General features: G+C 42.1%; 1 protein-coding gene across 4 annotated transcripts in view; it reads left to right on the top strand.

The window, feature by feature from the left end:
- The window catches only part of DIS3L2 (DIS3 like 3'-5' exoribonuclease 2), a 386,862-nt gene that overhangs the window by 48,465 nt on the left and 317,525 nt on the right, over positions 1-20,872 (top strand). For all 4 annotated transcript variants that reach the window (XR_010322206.1, XM_064286551.1, XM_064286549.1 and 1 more), the window contains exons 2-4: positions 10,289-10,436; positions 10,984-11,141; positions 20,034-20,087. Coding sequence is in view for 3 of the 4 variants with exons in the window: in XM_064286551.1 (XP_064142621.1) it covers positions 10,382-10,436; positions 10,984-11,141; positions 20,034-20,087 (267 nt within the window). In the remaining variant the exon portion in view is untranslated. The remainder of the gene's footprint in view (positions 1-10,288; positions 10,437-10,983; positions 11,142-20,033; positions 20,088-20,872) is intronic.

Genomic DNA, 20,872 nt, shown 5'->3' with positions numbered 1-20,872 from the left:
GATGAAGAACACATGTTGAGGAGGTTTTGTTGTAAAAATGTAGGGGCGTTTCTTCCTCTACCATAGGGAAGAAGGAAAGGCTAGATGAGGGTATGGAGAAGTTTTTTCAGAGAGAAGAGTAAGTCCATATGGGAGGGAAGCAGGAATTTAAGGCATTGACTGAGGACGACTGAGTTAAGAGATTATCACATAGAAAATAGACGGAAGCCAATCTCCATTTGGACAACAACTAGAAAAGCTGACAAACTACCAACCAATCAACCAACCAAACAACAAAAGCTGCTTCAAAGTGTTTGAGAGATAATAAGAAAGTGAAGATCTAGGAGACAATCCAGGCTCAGAGAGATAAGGCTAGTTAGCCCTAGGGATGTTTGCTAATTTGTGGGAAAAAAAAAAAAATTTGTGGAGGGACCAATAAAAAAATCGAGAAGCTGAGAAACTGAGCAGTGCTTTTAATAGTCTCTGAGGGCTAGAGGCAGCCCTGGTGGCACAGTGGTTCATTACTATATCAGATATCTGCTGCTATTGATAAGGTTTTCACTGGCTAATGTTTTTAGAAGTAGATCTCCAGGTCCTTCTTCGTAGTCTGTCTTAGTTTGGAAGCTCCACTGGAACCTGCCCGCCATGGGTACCCAGCACCTCGCTGGTATTTGAAATACGGTTGGCATAGCTTCCAGCATCAGAGCAACACGTAAACCACCATAGCATGAAAATAAAAAACTGGCGAGTGGTGGGATAAGGTTCCAAATTATTACTACAAAGAAATTGCAAATATAATAAAGGAGTCCCTGGGTGGCACAAACAGTTAAGCACTTGACTACTAGCTGAACGCGGGTGGTTTGAACCCACCCAGAGGTGCAGCAGAAGATAGGCCTGTGATCTGCTTCTGAAAGGTCACATTCTTGAAAACCCTATGGAGCGATTCTGCTGTGCACACACATGGTTGCCACGAGTCAGAGTCGACTCAACAGCAGTGAACAACAACAATGTCTACCCCATAATTAAAAAATAGAAAACAAAAGGGACAACATGAATAAAAAATAAGTAGAAGCAACAGCACATAGCATTGACCCATAGGGGCTTCTGACATTGGAGTTATCAGGAGTGGACATTAGATATGCTTACCTTGTTCAAAAGGTAAAAGGTAAGATTCAACGATTTCAGCAGAGAACAAGAAGCTTTAAAAAAAGAATGAAATAGAAATTCTATACTTGGAAACAGAATAACGGAAATTAGGAACTTGATGGTATTAACAGAAGTTTAGATAGAGATAATGAGTGATATAGTGAAGTATGCAATTTAAACATATTGACTATCTAAAACGAGGGAAGATAAACCAAGAAGTGGCTGGCTTACGTGCTTTCATGGGTGTGCTTACATTAAAAGGGGAACAAGGGAGGATTCCCACTGAATAGTTTGCTCTTTTCCTCATGGGTCTGGGAGAGTGAGGGTGGGGGAAGATGGTGATAGAAGTATATGATTCAGTTGTTAGTGTTGATTGTTAACAGAGTTTTGTGGTTGTAAAAATTGTAATTGTAGAAGTGGTAACTATGAAAGGGTGGACTAAGGGGAGGCACGGCTGGCTGAACCTAAAGTCTGTTAAAGCTTTGCTATGTGGATACCTCTCGAGGCTCAGAGTAAGGGAATAATCTTCTCTCAATTAAATTTTATCAGACACCAGAAAGGGTGAAGATGAGATGGACTTTTGGAGAACCTGACCTGATACAGTACGATGGATCGCTAGATCGCTTTTGTGTTGTGGTTGTGTGGGACTCTGCAGATAAGGTAATCGTGGCCCACCAAGGGGATTGCTCAGTTTTGCCATCCTGGTAGGCTTAAAATGAGCCTCCCAGAGGTGGGAAAGAGAGTATCTCACCACCACCGAGGAAGAAGAACCGGGAGCGGAGTGCATCCTTTGGACCAGGGTTCCCTGCTCTGAGACCCTCCTAGATGCAGGAGACAGAGAGAAGCTATAATGCCGAAGATGGAGAGAAGCTGTAGCAGAGAAACAGCAGCAGCAGAGGCAGCAGAACCAGGACACTAGCAGGAGACCAGCAGGAGACAGCATGGTGGGCTTCCCAGCCCAGGGAAGGAGAAAGCCGAGTGCCTTTAGGCAGGAGGCTTGCTGGTAGAGTAGGGTACCCCTGGGCACTTGGTAGAGCTGGGTTTGCTAACCCATGAAGCTAGAGCTGAGTGCCTGGGGGCTGAGGCTTACTGGCAGAGTGGGGTTCCTTGGGGCATTTATTGGCAGAGCTAAAAGAGCTTTGTAACACTTGCCTGAGCAGAGCAGAGGCTGAGGGGCCAAAAAGAGGTGTACCTGAGGACATGGCTGGGAGTAGCCAGTCCTGATGGAAGAACTGTACCCTGAGTGTTCCTGAACCTGAATTATAACCTGTTACTTCCCTAATAAACCCCACAATCATAAGTATTGTCTGTGAGTTCTCTGTGGCCATTGCAATGATTATCAAACCCAGCAGAGAAGTAGAGAGTGCTGTGGGAAGGATGGCTGGTGTCAGAATTAGTAAAGATGTCAGACAGAGGAGGTGTGTCTGACCTCCGCCTCATAGGAATCAGCCTTGATTTTGATTCTGCCTTCCCCTTGTGAAGTTAGAGGAGGTCAGATGCCACCCCCATGCCATTCTTACACCAGATCAGATGGACACCTGCAGCAGACCTGAATTGCTGGTGCCTGAGTAACCTTGTCCTTAGGACTCTTTGCCCTGCTGAAGGACTAACTGTCAATGACTGTTTTGGACTGCTAAAATGATTAGGAGGGGGAAGTTAATCCTTCAAATATAAACGTACCAATGGCTAGAAGAGCCAGAGCTGGCCTGCAGTACGGTGAATTACTTAATATGGCCCTTCTAGCCATAGTTTTGTAACTCCCACCAAATGTCTGGCTGGGACTATCCAAATGAGGTGCCTGTGGATCATCAAGGGGATTGGATACCTTTCTAATAATGTAAATAAGGTGCATGGCACCTTTGTGGGGGTGGACCATGCAAATAAGGTGTATGGAACCCTAACAAGGGGATTGGTCAGGTTTGCCATCCTGCTGGGCTTAAAATGCGCCATTCCAGAGGTGGGAAGGATGATGATCTTGCTACCACCAAGAAAGAAGAGCCAGGAGCGGAGCATGTTCTGTGGACCCAGGATCCCTGTGCTGAGAAGCTTCTGGAACTAGGAGACTGAAAACGAAAGCTGTAACTGAAGACAGCAAGAAATGGCAACAGAAAAACAACAGCAGCAGAAGCAAGAGACCAGCAGGAGACCTGCGAGAGATGGTACAGTGGGCATCCTGGCCCGCAGAGCGAGAAAGCTGAGCGCCTTCGGCCAGGAGGCTTGCTGGTGGAATAGGGTGTCTCTGGGCACTTTGTTGAGCTAGGTTTGCCGACCCATGGACCTAGAGCTGAGCGCCTTCGGGTTGAGGCTTACTGGTGGAGTGAGGTACCTCTGGGCACTTTTCAGCAGAGTTAAAAGTGCTTGGTAACATTTGCCTGAGCAGGGCAGAGGCTGGCGAGAGGCCAAGAGGCCAGAGAGAGGTGTGCCTGTGGGCATGGCTGAGAAGGGGCTGTCCTGATCCAGGAAGTGTATCCTAAGCGTTCCTGAACCTGAATTGTAATCTCTTACTTTCCTAATAAACCCCATAATTGTGAGTATGATCTGTGAGTTTTGTGTGGCCATTGCAAGGAATTATCGAACCCAGCAGAGAAGTAGTGTGGTGGGAGGGAAAGATGGTGTCAGAATTGGTAAAAAGGTTGGAGGGTGGAGGCATTTCTGTCCTCCCCCTCATAGGAATCAGCGTTGGGCTGTTGATCTTGATTCTTCTTCCCTCTTCCATTCTTCCATTTTTACAACTAGCCGTTCTCTCAAATGCTCAAAAGTGACATGTGGCTAGAGGTTGCCATATTAGACAATACAGATACAGAACAATTTCATCATTGCAGAAAGGACATTGCTGCTATCAGTATTACAGAAATCACAAGGTGATATTTTAAACAATGTTCTGCCGAAAAGAAAAAACAACAAAGAACAGAAAGGGAAACATTGAATGAAATGGACAAATTCCTACAAAAATACTAATTAACAAAACTAATCCAAGTAGAAATTTAAAAATCTGCCCTATCTTATATGTTAAAAGTTTTTTTTTTGTTTTTTTTTTCCCTTGTGATGCCTTTGTCTTTGGTATCAGGGGAAATATTCTCATAGAATGAGTTGGGAAATGTTCCCTCTATGTTCTGCAAGAGTCTGTAAAGGATTGATATTATTTCTTCTTAAATGTTTAGTAGAATTAACCAGCGAAGCTATTTAGGCCTGGGCTTTTCTTTACAGGAAGATTTTAAATTACTAATTCAGTTTCTTTGCTTGTTGTATAGCTATTCGGATTTTCTGTTTCTTTTTGAGTCAGTTTCAGTAATTTGTGTCTTTTTAGGAATTTGTTTCATCTAAGTTGTTTAATTTCTTGGTAGAAAGCTATTCATAGTATTCTCTAATAATCCTTTTAATTTTTGTAAGGTTGGTAGAAATATCTCCTCTTTCAGTCCTGTCTTGTGGTCACATTTCAGAGGTAGGATGAATCCCAGCTAATAAGTAGGATGCCCAGCTTGATGGTACTCCACACACTGGGAGAATTTGAGAGAAAGTTTACTACTCACATAGAGGACTTCTGGGGTAGAGTATCATGGGCAGAAGTAGGTTCAGGCTGGTTTGAGCAAGGCAAAGGAAATGGGTTGCCCTATATAGTGGCTTGGCGCTGGGGCTAAAGAGAAGTCCTCTGTGCAGGCTGGGAATTTGTGAAGTTTTAGCTTACTGCTGGGGCCCAAGAAGGAAGCATGCATAGATTTTCTTATTATCCTCTCCAGACTTGGGGTGAAAAGGGAAAGGGAAGGTAAGGTATAAAATAATTTTGTGATCAAACATTAAAAAAAAAATGGGTCCAGACTTTATTTCAATTCCTGTTTTTGGTTTCTGAGGGTTTATTCATTTTTCTCCATTCTTCTTTCTTTTTTTTCAGATTGGATAAATCTCTATTGATCTCCCTTTGGGTTTGTTCATTTTTTCTGTCAGCTCAGATCTGCTGTTGAGCCTTTCTGTGACTTTTTCATTTCATTTACTGTATCTTTCAACTCAGAATTTCCATTTTTAAAAATAATTTTTGTCTCATTTTTGCTATTATCTGTTGAGTCATTATTATGTTTTTCTTTACTTTTTCAAACATGATTTCGTTTAGTTCTTTGGAAATATTTGTAATAGCTTCTTTGACATCTGTGTGGGCTAAGCCCAACATCTAGGCTCCCTCCGAGACAGTTTGTATTGAAATTGTTTTTTCCCTTGTGTTTGGGTCATACTGTTCTTCTTCTTTGTGTATCTTATAATTTTTTGTTTGAAACTGGATATTGTTGATAATGTATCCTGGATTCTGATTCCCTTTCCTCCTCAGGGTTGATGGTGGTAGCTGTTTTTGTTTGTTTAGTCACTTGCCTGGACTCATTTTATGGAGCCCGTTTCTCCTGCAGTGTGCGGCTGCTAATGTCTCTGCTCTGTTCTTTTTTTCTTATTTTTCTTTTTGATTTTCTAGAAGTTGCTCCTAGGTCATCATGTCTTAGTGGTTAGCCTATGTTTGGTCAGAGACTGTATTCTTACTAGTGGAGCAAACCCTAACCATGAACCACCTTCTTCCTTGGAAGTTCTTTTTTCCCTTGTTTTCTTAACGCCTGACTTTGTTGGTTCTTTTCCTACATCCTTATTAATGTCTATGTGAAATTTTCTACTTCTTCTTCCTCTGTGCATTTCCTGAAAGTTGCTCTAACCCATATTTTGTCCTAGCCTCTCTTCTGTTATTGGCATACCCTTTTGGTAATCTCATCTACTCTATAGAAAAATTGGGCTAACATCTTTATGGAAATGGTGGCTAATTTCTCTCTCCCAGTTATGCTCCAGTTTCTAAGTATTTGAAGAATTGCTCTGCGTAGATGTAAATAATACCCTAAGTAGAATTCATCATGTTCTCCATGTTAGTGAAAACATGAGGCTGATACATCGCTAGAAATTATAACAAAGAATTTTATTGAAGGGAAAAACAAAACAAAACAAATAAGGTCATTTTGTGAAATGGAGAATCACACAGGCACTCAAACAAGAGGCAGCATGTGTTCTGACTTGCCGGGGGTCAGCGAGGTATTTATCAGGCAGCAAACAAAGGCAGAGGGAGCACAGGGGAAGGAAAAAAAAAACAAAAACAAAAAACGGAGTTGTCAAACCACAAACTTTCCGAACATCAACCTCTTATTTCCTGATGCAAGTTGACTGAAACAATATTTTAAAGCAAACCAGGTAAACATTCCTAATGTGGGGGGTTTAGTGATTGACTGTAGGTCGGCCTTTTCAACTCTAGCTGGAGTCCTTGAAATGTAAAAGTTGACCATTTGGTTAGGAAGGACATTAAATGAGCTCTGACTTGAAACCTTAGAAATGTAAATTTTGCCCTTCTGGCTAAGAGGGAGTAAGTTAGGGCCCAGGCATTCACTGGATGTATTGCCTGAGAGCAGTGAATATAGCAAGTTTATTTACAGAAGTAAAAAACCCAAATTTCTGCACTTTTTGTGTTGCAGACAGTCAAGGCTTTCACAGCTGCTGCCTCCTGATTTTAACAAACTTAGTCTCTATGTAGTTACACTTTACAAAGAACTAGGAGAAATACAATGGAAAACTCCCAATGAGTAAAAATTTAATTTGGGAGGCAGGATGTGAAACTAAGACTTTCTCTATGCTTGCCTTGGCTCTAAAGTTACTTACAGGTTCTAACTTCATTTAACGTATCTGTCTTCTGACCTATTGTTGACCAAGGTGCCTTCTCTGGGGCCCGGTGTGTAAACATTCTTTTTTTTTTTTTAATTTTTGATAGTTTTATTTATTTTGTAGTTGTTGAGAATATACACAGCAAAACATAACAAACTCAACAGCGTTTAGATGTACAATTTAGTGACATTGATTACATTCTTTTAATTGTGCAACCATTCTCATCCTTCTTTTCTGAGTTGTTCCTCCCTCATGAACATAAACTCACTGACCCCTGAGGTTCCTGTCTAATCTTTGGAGTTGCTGTTGTCAGTTTGATCCCATATAGATAGACAGTTCTTAAAAGAGCATAATGCTCAAGGCAGACCTTTTTGTATTAGTTAGGCTAAACTGTTGTTTGGTTTTGAGATTTCAGCGGGTATTTTTGGTTTAAAGTTTAAAGATGATCTCAGAGCAGTAGTTTCTGGGGTTCATACACTCCCCATGGCTCCAGGAAGTCTGGAGTCCGTGAGACTTTGAAATTCTGTTCTGCATTTTTCCCTCTTTTGGTCAGGATTCTTCTATGGAATCTTTGATCAAAATGTCAGTTATGGTAGCTGGGCACCATCCAGTTCTTCTGGTCTCATGGCAAAGGAGGTAGTTGTTCATGGAGGCAGTTAGCCATACAGTCCATATCTTCCGCCTACTCCTGACTCTGCTTCCTCTATTGCTTCAGGAGAATAGAGACCAATTGTTGTACCTTGGATGGTCACTGGAAAGCTTTTAAGACCCCAGGCGCGATGCAACAAACTAGGAAGTAGAATAGAAGCACTTAGCATGTTATTAGGCCAGTTAACTGGGATTTCCCATGAAACCATGATCCTAAACCTTCAAACCAGGGAACTGAATTCCAGGAAGTGTTTGGTTGTACATAAGCAGCCTCAGGAGCTACTCCTTTTTTTTTTTTTGGTAGTCATTGTAAATATATCTATCACAGGTTTTGCCAGCTCAACTTTTTATAGGTGTACAAGTTACAGGAGTAACAGTAATTGGCTGTGCAGCCCTACCCTTAATCAATGAGATTTTTCCATCACTATTAACCCCCCTTTTTGCTCTCCCTCCCGCTGCTGGTGACCATTAATAAACTTCGGTCTCTATACATATCCCTTTTCTTATCTTTTTATGTAAGTGAGGTCATGTATTATTTTTTCTTTTGTCATTGGCTTCTTCTGTTCAGCATAATGTCTTCAAGCGCCATGTGTACCGTAGCACGTGTCAAGACTTCCTTTTTCCTACTGAGTAGTATTCCATTGTACGTATGTAGCACATTTTGTTTATCCATTCATCTGTTGATGGGCATTTAGGTTGTTTAGACCTTTTTGGCTATTGTGAATTGTGCTGCAATGAACATTGGTCTATGCTTGTGTTTCTGAGTCTCTACTTTCAAGCCTTTTGGGTATATTCCTAGGAATAGAATTGCTGGGTCATATGGTAGTTCTATTTTTAGTTTTTTGAGGAACTATCACAGTGTTTTCCACGATAACGGTACCATTTTGTATTCCCACGAGCAATGGATAAGGGTTCCAGTTTCCCTACATCCTCGCCAACATTTTTCTGTTTTGTTTTTAAATTTTAATCTTAGCCATCCTAGCGGGATGCGTCAGCATTCTTAACAGGCACCAAACAATTCTTTATCCAGGTTAGAAACTGACTCCTGCCTTCTTTGTTTTCCAGCCTGTAAAACTTTGACAAAAAGGCTGAAATGTTTTCTTTAGAAAAGTAGAGATGAAAATCTTAGTTTAATTCAGAATGGAGTTGTTAATTTTGGTCTGAAGTCACCCAGTTCAGGTGTGCCAGCACCTCAGTTTTTAATTTCACATCCGTATCTCTAACTTAATGAAATTACCGTCTCCTAGTCTCCCTGCCTTGAAATCTGCCACTATTGCTCCCTGCGTGCTGTCCTCCAAATCTGCCTGGCTGCCAGGTGGTGCCACCATTTCCTCTGTAGTACCATGTTGAGGGGCCCTCGTGTTCACTGTTCTACTTGTACAGCTGCAGTTCAGCCCTACCTTTCCTTTCACCAGGTCTGCTCTGGTTCTCTTTAAGGTGCAGCTGTCGGCAGGCTCTCCCAGCTCCAGGCTACTCTGAGTCTGGTGCAAGCATAATTTTTCCTGAAACACAACTCTCATCTGTTGTTCGTCTTTTCTGCTCATTCATGCTTTAGAAATTCCTTACTACCTTTGAAAAAGTGGATTGGTTTTCTAGGCCTGCTATGATTGGGTTCTAACTTTTTTCTTTTTTTGTTTGCCCTTTGTCTCACTTGCTTCTAAAATCTCTCCTAGTTACTATTAATTTAAATTTAAAGAAAAAATTATATCATTTTGTTGAAGGATGTGTGTGGGAAATTTATAGGAAATGGGAACTAGTGTTCAGAATGACATCTTGATCCATTTTATGGGAAGGCAGATTGGCCACCAGAATTTTGGCAGTTTGCAAGGTTAGGTTTCAGTCCTGGGCTGGTGGCCAGCAGAAACTAGAAAATAGAAGTTGTGATGACATGTTCAGCGTCCAGGTGGAAGGCCAGGGGGCCAGCTGCAGGGCCCCACATTCCAGTTTGCTGATCCAGGCAGCTGCTCTCTTATTCTTGAGAAGCAGCTGTCTGAGCTTCTGGCCAGATGACTGGTTTGAGGTGATGGCAGGTAAGACTAGGCGAATAGATGTCTAACTATGATGTTACCATTTTTTGAAAGCTAGTGAACCATCTGGGATTCCCTGGGTAGTTTTGTGCAGCAAGTTGTGGCAACGGATTAGATTTTGTTAGTGAAGTCTAAGGTGCTGGCTAACTTGCTTTCATGGAGGTGTCATCTGGCCAAGGTTAAACTCAGTAAATGCCACAGCTCTGGAGCCCTGGCTCGTTTTCGAACCCTACTGGAGGCCTGGGAGTCTTTCGGTTGCACAAGTGGTTAAGCGCTGGGCTACAACTGAAAGGTTGGCAGTTCAAACCCATCCAGAGGCACCTCAGAGGTAAGGCCTGGTGATCTGCTTCTGAAAGATCACAGCCTTGAAAACCCTGTGGAGCAGCTCTACTCTGTACCCATGGGGTGGCTGTGAGTCAGGATCGATGCAATGGCAACTAACAACAGCTTGAGACCTAAGCACATATTCTCTCACAGCCTGTTGATTGTAGATCATGACACCATTTTGCAAAGCCATTTCCTCCCACTTTTGTCCATTTCACAAGCTGAATGGAACTGCAGAATTCCTTAATTTCCACTTCATTACTCCATACATGGAAATTTCTGGTTAAAGTGCCCAAAGCAGCAAGCTAGCAGTACCTGTGAGGGTAAAGGCTTTGAAAAGAAGCTTGGGACAGATGATGTGCTTGACTCACTGCACGGGAGAAACATGGTGCCAGGGCCCAGGAGGGGCTGTCCAAGCACTAAATTTCCAAGTGGACAGAGGAGGCCATAGGTTAACTACTCTTCCGTCACCAATCTCTCTTTGGTTTCAGCTAGTGACAACTGAGCTGCTCAAGGCAGGAGGACTCTGAGCTCAGCAGTGGAGGCTCTCCCGGATCTGGAGGAAGAGTCAATCCTTGGAACCCATGATGAGCCATCCTGACCACAAGCTGAACCTCCAGTCCCTGGGGACTCCCAGAGGTAGCAAAAGGAAACTGGAGTCTGCTCCAGGAGAAACACAAGGAGGCCTGAAACACAAGAGGAATGGGTGTGGAGGTGGAGGGTGGGCGTTGGGGCTGAGGGAGATTGTAAGTAACTCTTCTGGTGACTTGTTAAATATTCTCCAGTATTATTTATTCTAGAATTAGGTGTGGTCTCTAGTTGTCTGTTATTATTCTATTGAGTATAGCTATTTAATTTCCTTCAGAGAAGTGACAGTCTTAGTAATTCCTATTTTTAAAAAGTTGATGTCTATAAACAGCACAGCCTGCTGAACCCGCTATTCAGATTATGTTCCATGCATATTGTGACGCTGCTTCGGAAGTCAAGTCTCATCTGTGTACATTTTATTCATGTTTCCTTACCCATCCGTTCCTTCTTGGGACTGTGTAAAATCATCATCAGGGAGTTTCAGTCTCTTGTTAGTTTTTTTAAATGATGGAGAAAAAAAGTGTATAGTGTCTCCAGTTTAAAAAAATACAGAGATATGTAACTGGGGAAAGAGTTGATTGCTGACTAATGTTTCTAGGTGTGTCCTCTGTGGTTGGCCCACACGGTGTTGGTGCTTCGCCAGGTGACAAAAAGCCAAAGAACAAGTCCATGCGAGGGAAGAAAAAGAGCATATTTGAAACCTACATGTCCAAGGAGGAGGTCTCAGAAGGCCTGAAGAGAGGAACACTTATCCAGGTGCTTAAAACATACCAGAAGGCTGTCCTTTGACTGTGTGGAATCAGAAGTAATCATTCATTCGACTAATGCTTATTGTTCTGTGCTGTGTGCTTTGAGAGGGATGATGACATGATGGGCACAGGGCTGCCAGCTTCTTAGACCTACAGTGCATGTAGAGGTGATAAGTACCTCAAGACAGGGTCAGACAGAGTGCTCTGAGATCTGGGAGGAGGGAGCCATCACTTTCAATTAGGCCTGTCTAGGAATGGTTTACTGGAAGGGATATATCTGAGCCAGGCCATGGACTGGTGCAGTTTGAATAAGTGACAGTAAGAGAGAGCTTTACTAAGGGAGGGACCAGTATGAACTACTAAGACAGAAGTGGGAAACAGGGTTTGGATAATTGAAACATTGACTAGTTCAGTTTGCTTGGAGCACACGGATGCAGAATGATGGAGAATAATGGAAAAAATCGAAAAGGAAACCATGCGAACAACAGCCACCAATATATATTGAGTGCTTTATAGTTTACAAAATACTTTCACAGGCCAGTTGAGCAGTTTGTTCATCAAACATTTATTGTGCATCCACTGTGAGCCAGGGCGTGCCTGAGGTCCAGGTAGATGCCTTTCTGCACTTCAGAGTTTACAGTCCACTGGGGTAGGGGGAAGTCATGTGAACAGGATATTTGGGTATAAAATGTTAAGCACTTGGATAAAAGTGGGACAATGGTGTGTGGGAGTATGTTGGGGGTAGGGAAACTGTATAGACTGAAGTTCTGGAAAGGGCCCCTGTAGAAGACGACACCTGTGGTGGATCTTGAAGGATGACTGGTTTGGGCCAATTAAATGAGTGGTATGTGTGTGGGAAGGAGGTATGGAGAGGAAATGGCACTAATGAAAACATCAATTTGTGGATCAGTATGGAGCAAGGCAACTTAGGTCATCTTGGGAATGAAATATGAGGCAGGTGGGTAGTAGTAACGAGTCTGGAGAGGGAGGCAGGGCTGTATATTCTTTGGATTACGTCTGTTTTCCAAGTCTTGGATTAGTATAGAAAATAGCCATGTGCCACCTGGCTCATTTGCAAAAATTGACAATTTTCCCACACAGTCCCTACGCTGGTGATTTTGGCTGAAGATCCAGCCAGGTAACAGGTACTGTCATCTTCTTTTCTCAACACTTTTCTGTATTCACTTATGGAGAGGTGTGCATGCGATTGATGAAGACACTTAATGGAAAACTGATAGTAGGAGTAGTATTGGTTTCTTTTCTTTTTTTCTTAAATCTTCCTCTGGATTTCTTTGACAAGACCTCTCTTAGGAGAGTGAAAGCTGCATTTGTGCATTCATTAATCCATCCATTTGCTGTTCCTCATTCTACCTGTGTACCAAACTCCGTTTTGTCCACTAGTCTCTGTTGCTTCTACTGTCTCCTGCCTGCTTTGTCCCTGTCATCTTGGTTCACCCACAAGGACCCGTTGTGCCCTTCCCATTCTCATCTCCTGCCACTCTCCTCCAGGAGCTCTCCCTTCCATCCACCCTGAACTTCAAGACTTTTCTTCCAAACCCTGTGCCCTTTGATGTGTCCATGACTTTGTACATGCTGTTCCTGGTGGTTGGAGTGTTTTCTTCCACTAGCTAGATGTAATCATGTTTGCCCTTTAAGGCCCTACCAAAATGCTACCTCCTTTGAGAAGCCTCAGCTTATTTCTCTAAGAAGAGCTGGTTGTTACCTCTTTCCTGAAGCCAACTCTTTCCTTGCATTTTATATAAATCTATTACCATTTCTTGGCATTTGTATTTCCTCCAATAGACTGTTCACTCCTTTGAGGGCAGAATTATGTCTTATTCCCACAGGTCACCACAGTTCCTGGCATTTTTTGATGCTTGATATATTTATATTGAATAAATATTTATTTACTGATTGAATAGGATCCAGATAGATAGTCTTTTGATGAGGAGTGAGTGGGGAGAAATCTCAGTTGTTGTAACTTGAAAGAAATATAGCTTAGAATTTTGGTTCTAGAATTTGTAGTGATAGGGTGAAGGAAATATCCTACATTGGTATTAGTGTCCCCCTCAACTTCCTTTTAATTTTTGCATTTGAAGGAACTCTTTGCTGACATTTGAAAAAAAAAAAATCTGATCAGTGTAACATTCCCAGGAGTTTGTAAGTGATTCCTCCTGGCTTGTGACATCATGAGACTGTGCAGCCAGAGTCTTCCGCCACATATGAGAACAGTTGTTCTTTGCAGATGGGGAAGGGAATGGGTTCCAGATATGAGGTCACCGTGAGAAATATACAGCACTGTAAAGAAGATTTTCATAGGCAGAGAAACAGAGCCCATCTGCTTTCTGATAGAAACTTGCTGTGTGCAGACCTTGCTGGGCAAGGTAAAAAGCTAGACAAGAAAAGATATTTTGATGCTGTTGGGGAATAATAAAACTTGTTAGCTGTATCTGTAAGCATCTGTTAACTTTTGTATTCAAACTTAAATATATTGTGACTTCCTCTTTCTTCTCCCCATTCAGAGATGAGAGATATTATGGAGATTTTTTTTTAATAGGGGTAGAATAATATTTTTATTTTGTTTTCAATACCTTGACTAATAATTTAACATTTCATTGGTGTTTTGCCATCTGTGGGGAGGTGGAGTCCACAGTAACCAAAGAAATATCTTCCTTGAGTTTGAAAGTGACCACCGATAACATGATCAGATACTTGAAGTTTAAAAAAAAATTCTGTAAACAACTACTCACACCAAAGAACATATGTCATTTCTCTGTCTATAGGTATAATATTGAGAGATTGTTACAGGAAAGGTTGGGAGAGATAAGAGTATGGAATAGACATACCTGGAAGGGGCTCAGGGTTTGGCTGCTGACCAAGGATGATGTGGGTGTGAAGATGCTAGAACTGGCTGTCTTCAGGATCCTAAACGATGTTTTGGTTAAAGTTGTTTCAGGTGGCCTGAGGCAGGTGTCAGAGTTCCCTCTAGAATAGAATATTAATGATGTTGTTATTGGACCTCTGAAGAAACCCTTGTCCAGGAAGTCAGGACAGGACGGGCTAGTTTTCAGGGACCTTCACCATATGTTAAGAGTGGAATCAGCTAGAGAACATTTGAGTGCAAATTAAAGATGAGAAGGATAGACGGGACATTACTATGGGACCACTCAGTCATTTACAAGGAGCAGATGATATCGTAACAATGCCCGGAGTGATGGGAGAACTTCAGCTCTGCAGACACTAGTTAATTAGCTCAACAAATGTTTCTTGACTGCTTGCAGAGTCCCAGGCCCTGTATTAGTGAGCAAGATGAGCATTTCATGGGAGAGATAGGCAAAAAGACAGCTAAGGAAGACAAATGAAATTATGGCTCGTGGTAAGTTCTAATAGGGAACTACGAAAGATGAGAGAATAATTACAGAAACCACTTTACATGGGATGGTTAGGGACGGTCTCTCTGAGGAGGGATCTGAGGTGAGATCTGAAGGATGAGAATGAGCCAGACATTTGTAGTATTAGCACAAGAACATTATAGGCAGAACGATCAGCTAGTGGAGGAATGGCAAACAGAATATGACTTGGTGTTTTTGAGGAACAAGAAAGAACATGGTAAGCAAGGGGAATTACAACGTGGGAATAAGCTGGAAAGTAAGGCAGCAGCCAAATCATGTAGGTCTGTAGACCATGTTGAAGTGTTGCATTTTCTTCAAAGAATAGTCATTGATGGTTATTAAACGGGGGAGGGGCGGGGGGACATGGTCTGCTTTATGCTTAAAACAAACAAACAACAACAACCATCCTCCTGGCTGTCGTGAGATCAATAATCTAGAGTGGAAGCTGGGAGACCACCTAGGAGGCTGTTGAAGTAAACTAGGTGAGAAAATGTGGAGACATGAACAAGGGCAGTAGCAGAGATCACGGAGAGAAGAGGATAGATTTGGAGCTAGAACTGGATTAAATGTGGAGGTGAGGCAAAGGGAGGATTCAAGGGTGACTCGTACGTTTTGAGTTGAGCAACTGGATGGATGATGTTGCCATTACACAGGATAGGGAAGATTGAGGATCGGGTTGTATGTGATTTATGTATATATGTGTGTGTGTAGATAACGGAGTGCCATTTTGGATGTATAAAGTTTAAAGTTTAGGTGACTACTAGATGTGAAGTGGAGATAGGGTTGAGGAGTAAATTCAGATGAGGAAGTGGATACAGAAGCCAAGGAGAGGGGAAGATTGAAGGAGTGAAGTCTGAAACACTGGAGATGAAATCCAAAGGCAGAAAGATCAGATCTGCTTTTGATTGGAACAAGAATTCTTCCGGTGTGATGGGAGCAATGGCAGAGAAGATGAGTATCTGGTTAGATTGGCTGGTAGGTTTGGTGATGGGAAACGAAGGAGTTCTATTCTGATGTCTTCTGTTTTCTCAGGAAATGTAAAGGCAGGGCAATCAGCTCAGCGTGAGGACCAGAGGAGAGGATATAAGAAGTTTGCAGAGGAGAAAAGGATGAAATTGTTCTCCTGGAGAGTGAGAAAGCAGACTTTCCAGGAGTATGTGGTAGGAGGGGAGGTAGTACTGGGTACCCATTTGAAGATGCAAGCACTAATGACTAAAGGGGCCAGGCGGGTGACACAAGTGAGTGATGAGGCTCCAGTAGCCACTGTGGCAAACAGAGAGGCAGCCCACAGAGGTTTACAAGCATGGGCTCTGGAGCCAGACTGCCCAGGCTGAATGTGGTGTGAAACTGGGCAATTTACATAACCTTTTCATAGCTCAGTTTCCTCCTGTATAAAAAGAGGATAATACTTACCTCATAGAGTTGTTTTGAGGGTTAAATTAGTAAATAGATATGAAGCTCTTAAAACTGTATGGCATATAGTATACCGATAGAAGCGTTAAGGAGCCTGGGTGGCGCAGTGGTTGAGAACTTGGCTGTAAACCAAAAGGTCAGCAGTTCAAATCCACCAGCTGCTCCTTGGAAACCACATGGGGCAGTCCTACCCTGTCCTATAATATCAATTTGAGTCGGAATCGACTCGACAGCAATGGATATATAAGTGTTAGTTGCTGTTGTTTTTATTACTGTAAGGGGGCATCTGTTATAGCTCAGGGGATTGCTGTCGTGTGGAGGTAGTTGTCCACTGTTACTAGACCTTCAGATGTTTCAAGAAAATCTGGAAAAGACATATTTCTTATATGTGAAATTCCTCAATTTTAAGCATTCTAAAAAAAAAAATTCTGTATGCCAAATAAGACATATTTATGATTCCTAAGTTAAACTAATTAACTAGCCCAACTGTATTTTATTTTTTACGGTAACACTCAGCTCCTTGGGTATAGGCAGGGAGCAGGCAGGTCTGCTGAGAATGGGGTTTTGCTGGTTGAGTGTTAGAGGAAGGGTGGACTCAAAGCTCAGGGTTGACAGACCCTGGCAGCTAAGTAGCCGAGGAAGGAAGTAAACCTATATAGCGGGAGGATGATGAATGGCAAAAATGTGGTCAGGTCAGTGAGTTGAAGGTCTTAGTGAGGTTGAGGAATTGTTGAGGTGGGCTTTCTACCTTAAATAATCTGGAAGGGTAGAGGAGTGTGGTCAGAAAGTGTGACACTTACTTTTTTGTCTTTGGATGTGGCATAGTTAGCAGGAAACCCTGGTGGTGTAGTGGTTAAGTGCTACTGCTGTTAACCAAAGGGTCGGAAGTTCAGATCCTCCAGACACTTCTTGGAAACTCTATGGGGCAGTTTTACTCTGTCCTATAGGGTTGCTATGAGTTGGAATTGACTCAACGGCACTGGGTCTGGTTTGGTTTTGGCATAGTTAGCAATGATGAGAAAATACAGGTTGTAACATGGGAGACGGCAGCCGGGGTGAGTGGAGGAACAGGTGGCTAGTGTGACAGGCTAGGGTTGCCTGGATCATCATTATGGATGTGGAAGTCCCAAAGTGATTACAGGAGTGGGGGCAGAGAGGAAGAGAGTGAACTGCAAGTCAAAACATGAGTGAATTAGGGATGAAAACAACAAGGGAGGAGTGGCATGTGATAGAGCTAATTACATGAACTTCAGAGGAACCGGGTTTTTGGAAGAGAATGGAGGACAGAAATTATTTTAAAGGAAGGAGGAGGAAATATTCTTTCCTCTGGTCCCTGAGATATGTGGGACATGAGAGAGGAAACAGCTCCCTTTGAGAGTCCTTCAACGGAAGTGATAACATCCAGGGACAGCCAGCTTTCGATTAAGGCAAAGAGTCACAGGCGCATTCAGAGAGGAGGCTGAGGTTTAGGAGCCTCACCAGTCAAGCTCCAGGCTTAGGAAAAGGCTTGGGAGGAAGATGAGAGGTGGCAGAGTGGATCAGATTAGGGGGCGGTCATAGAAATGTGGAGATGAAAGTCCTGGACTTCTCTTGGAAGTCTCTTTGAGTTAATAGACCATTTCTTGTCTCGCTTTACTCACAGTTTCGCCCTCCAGGCTGTAGGAATGACTCTGGTCTGCTATGGAATGGCACTGGAGTTTCTTCTTCCTTAGCACGACCTGTACTCTTTCAAGTGGTCTGTCCCTGAGGTCTGGTTCTTAATAATTACGCTCTAGTCAAATTTACAAATCTTATTACTGAACAAGTCTTCCTCTGTCATTCCCTGTCCGGAAATTTGAGAGAATTCAACTGCTTTCCAAGCAAAATTAATTTAAAGAATATCCAAATCTTGTCAGATACAAGCATAGTGAAATTTTTAAATTTAAAAGATAAAGAATAACCAGTGGAATAGAAGACCTAGAAACAAACCCATGCCATGAATGGTACCCTGGTTTATGACAAAAGTGGCATGTAAGATCTGTGGGAAAAAGAAGGAACTGGAAAAAAATCATCATCCATATGGAAAAAGATGAATTTGGATCTCTGTATCACAAATATGGAGCTCTGGTGGCACAGTGGTTAAGAGCTTGGCCGCTAACCGAAAGGTCAGCAGTTCGAATCCACCAGCTGTTCCTTGGACACCCTCGGGGGCAGTTCTCCTCTGTCCTCTGGGGTCGCTATGAGTCAGAATCGAGTTGATGGCAGTGGGTTATTACAAACATGCAGAAGTCAACTTCAGAAGGGTTATGGTCTTAAGTGTCAGAGGCAAAACTTTAAAACTCTTAGCAGAAAATATAAGTAAATACCTTTTAGACTTTGGGATAAGAACAGGATCTTTAAACAAGACACACAAAACACTGACTATAAAAGATTGATTAAAAAAGACTATTATTACTACAAACTTTTGCTTATCAAAAGATACCTTAAAGAAATTTAAAAGACAGGTGACAAACCGGGAGAAGATATTTGCAATACACACAGCCAACAAAGAATTGGAATCAAGGGCATATAAAGTGCTATATAAATCAATAAGAAGAACAAAACACCACAATAAAACATGAGTGATTAACATGAACAGATATTTCATAGAAGAGAAAATATATGTGGTTAGTATCTACTAAAAAAAAAAAATTTTTTTTTTTTTAGTAGATAATACAGGAAAATACCTTCATGAACTTGCACTGGGGAAATTTTTTTTTAAAAAACTGGACCAAAAAGCAGGGACCATGAAAGAAGAGACTGACCAGTTCATCTATATTACTGAGCTTAGTGATTGTTCTCTCTCCCACACTGTCTGTCTCAGGGCCTTTGAACATGGTCAGCACTCCATCAACGTTTGTTAAATTACGGATGGAACAATTGTTTGTAGTAGTCTCTTTAGGGTGTAAGTAGTCCTGGTGGCACAGTGGTTAAGCTCTTGTCTGCTAACCGAAAGGTCGGCGGTTCAGACCTGTTGGCCACTCCGGGGGCGAAAGACCTGGCAATCTGCTCCTGTAGAGGTTACAGCCTAGTAAACCCTATGGGACAGTTCTGCTCTGTCCTACAGGGTTGCTGTGAGTCAGAATCAACTCAATAGCAATGGATTTGGTTTCATGTTTTTTATTTAGAGTGTTAATATTATTTACTGTTGCATGGGAGTTTGTCATTTAAGCATGTTGGACCTGTGAAAGAAAGAAGGATTTTCTGCTTCATTTTATGCCCTCACCTGTTACCATTAATTAGGTATTTTTGAATCTGTCAGCGTATTTGGGGGAAATGTTATTTACAACACTTTCTCAAGATATCCTTTGAGTCTGGAAAACCACTGCCTCCATCATGTGTTCCAGTGGCCTGTGGAATGCAGCCGGAACCTGAGGAGGGTCACAGCTTTGTAAAGAGCCTAAAATACTGAACTGCTATGGCAACGGCCCCCACCTGCAGCCCTGTGCATAAATAGAAGCAGGTACTGATTTGAGGCTGGAATAACATAAAGTTGAAGGCCGACTGGGTGGCCTGGCTGTTGGAGCCAGGATTCCCATTTACATTAAGAGCCGTTTCTGCACCACTTTGAATTACTGACTCGGTTAGGTCTGCAGAGGGGCTGGAGTAAAAAATCTGTATCCAGTCCCTCACCAACCTGTACCCCTGAAAATCATCAGAGAAAGAAGCAGTGTGGAAAGGTCTTGGAACGTGATGAATGGAAAAAGGCCCTTATCAAGTGAGACATAATCCCCAGATAACCTTGCTCTTAAAGTGAAGATTTAAGTTTGGAGACTAATCTATATCGCCACCTACAAGCCCAGGTGTTCTGACTTTCCCAGCTTCACGCCAAGCTCTGTTGCTTCTCACCTGGCCGCTCACAGCATGATGCCATATGAGCACCAGCATAAACGATGGCTCACACATTTGCCAGCGTATCTGTGCAGACTTGTGAACCATTCTCTTACATCTAACTTGTTTCCTAGATCGAACTGTTTAATTAAAAACATTTTTTTATTGAAGAATAACATGCATGTGGAAAAATCATAAATATATAGCTAGATAAATTTTCACAAATCATATTTTTTCTTTTATAGGGTGTATTGAGAATTAATCCAAAGAAGTTTCATGAAGCCTTCATCCCTTCCCCGGTAAGTTCAATAACTTTATAATAAACTTAATGTCACACTTAATTTTTTAGATGTGCTCTGAGACTGAAATCATATATTCTGACTAAAAAGCAGAGTAGTAAAACAAAATTGAGGACGGGCACGGATTTGTTTCAAATTTAAATAAACAACATTTGCCTTTGGTTGACAACCCCTTCTGCCAGTCTTAAAATCACACTGAAAATGAAAGGGGTGGCAGTTGTTCCTGGACGGCAGAGAGCAGTTGGACCCAGGCAGACACCCACCCGTTCATGTAACTGGATGCCCTTGGTTTATAGCTTTAAAGGATTTATGGGTTTTTCCACTGATTTAAGTTAATCTTTCCTAAACAAATACGCTATCTACTTTCGATCTACTGCATGAGCTAATCTGCAAATTTCTCCAAAAATAACGTGTCATGCCTTTTTTTTTTTTTTTTTTTGGTCAGAGTTTCTCACTTCATTTTGTGCAGGTGATAGGACTTTGTACAGGGCTCTTTGCCACTGGACCTTTATACCTCTTTCCTACACGCAGTGTTTAAGAGCCTCTCTCCAGTTAGGCAAGTTCGCTCTGATACTGGGTTAGCAGCAGGTCTCTGGAAAAACTCAATAATATTGCTTTTGTGAAGCTACGAGAACAATATCATTAAATTCCTGACGGAACTTTTCCAGTACTCCGTAACTAGAATAGCCGTAGAATCATAGGTTTTTCACAGTAGACGAGATAAAGTTCTTATAGATGAGGAAATACATGTATTTCAGTAAACATATGGGGTGAGGGAGTGACAA

Source organism: Loxodonta africana, chromosome 6 (assembly GCF_030014295.1).
Source record: "Loxodonta africana isolate mLoxAfr1 chromosome 6, mLoxAfr1.hap2, whole genome shotgun sequence".
Lineage (NCBI taxonomy): Eukaryota > Metazoa > Chordata > Mammalia > Proboscidea > Elephantidae > Loxodonta > Loxodonta africana.
Note: the sequence above shows the minus strand (reverse complement) of the source record. Positions and strands in the feature narration are given on the sequence as shown.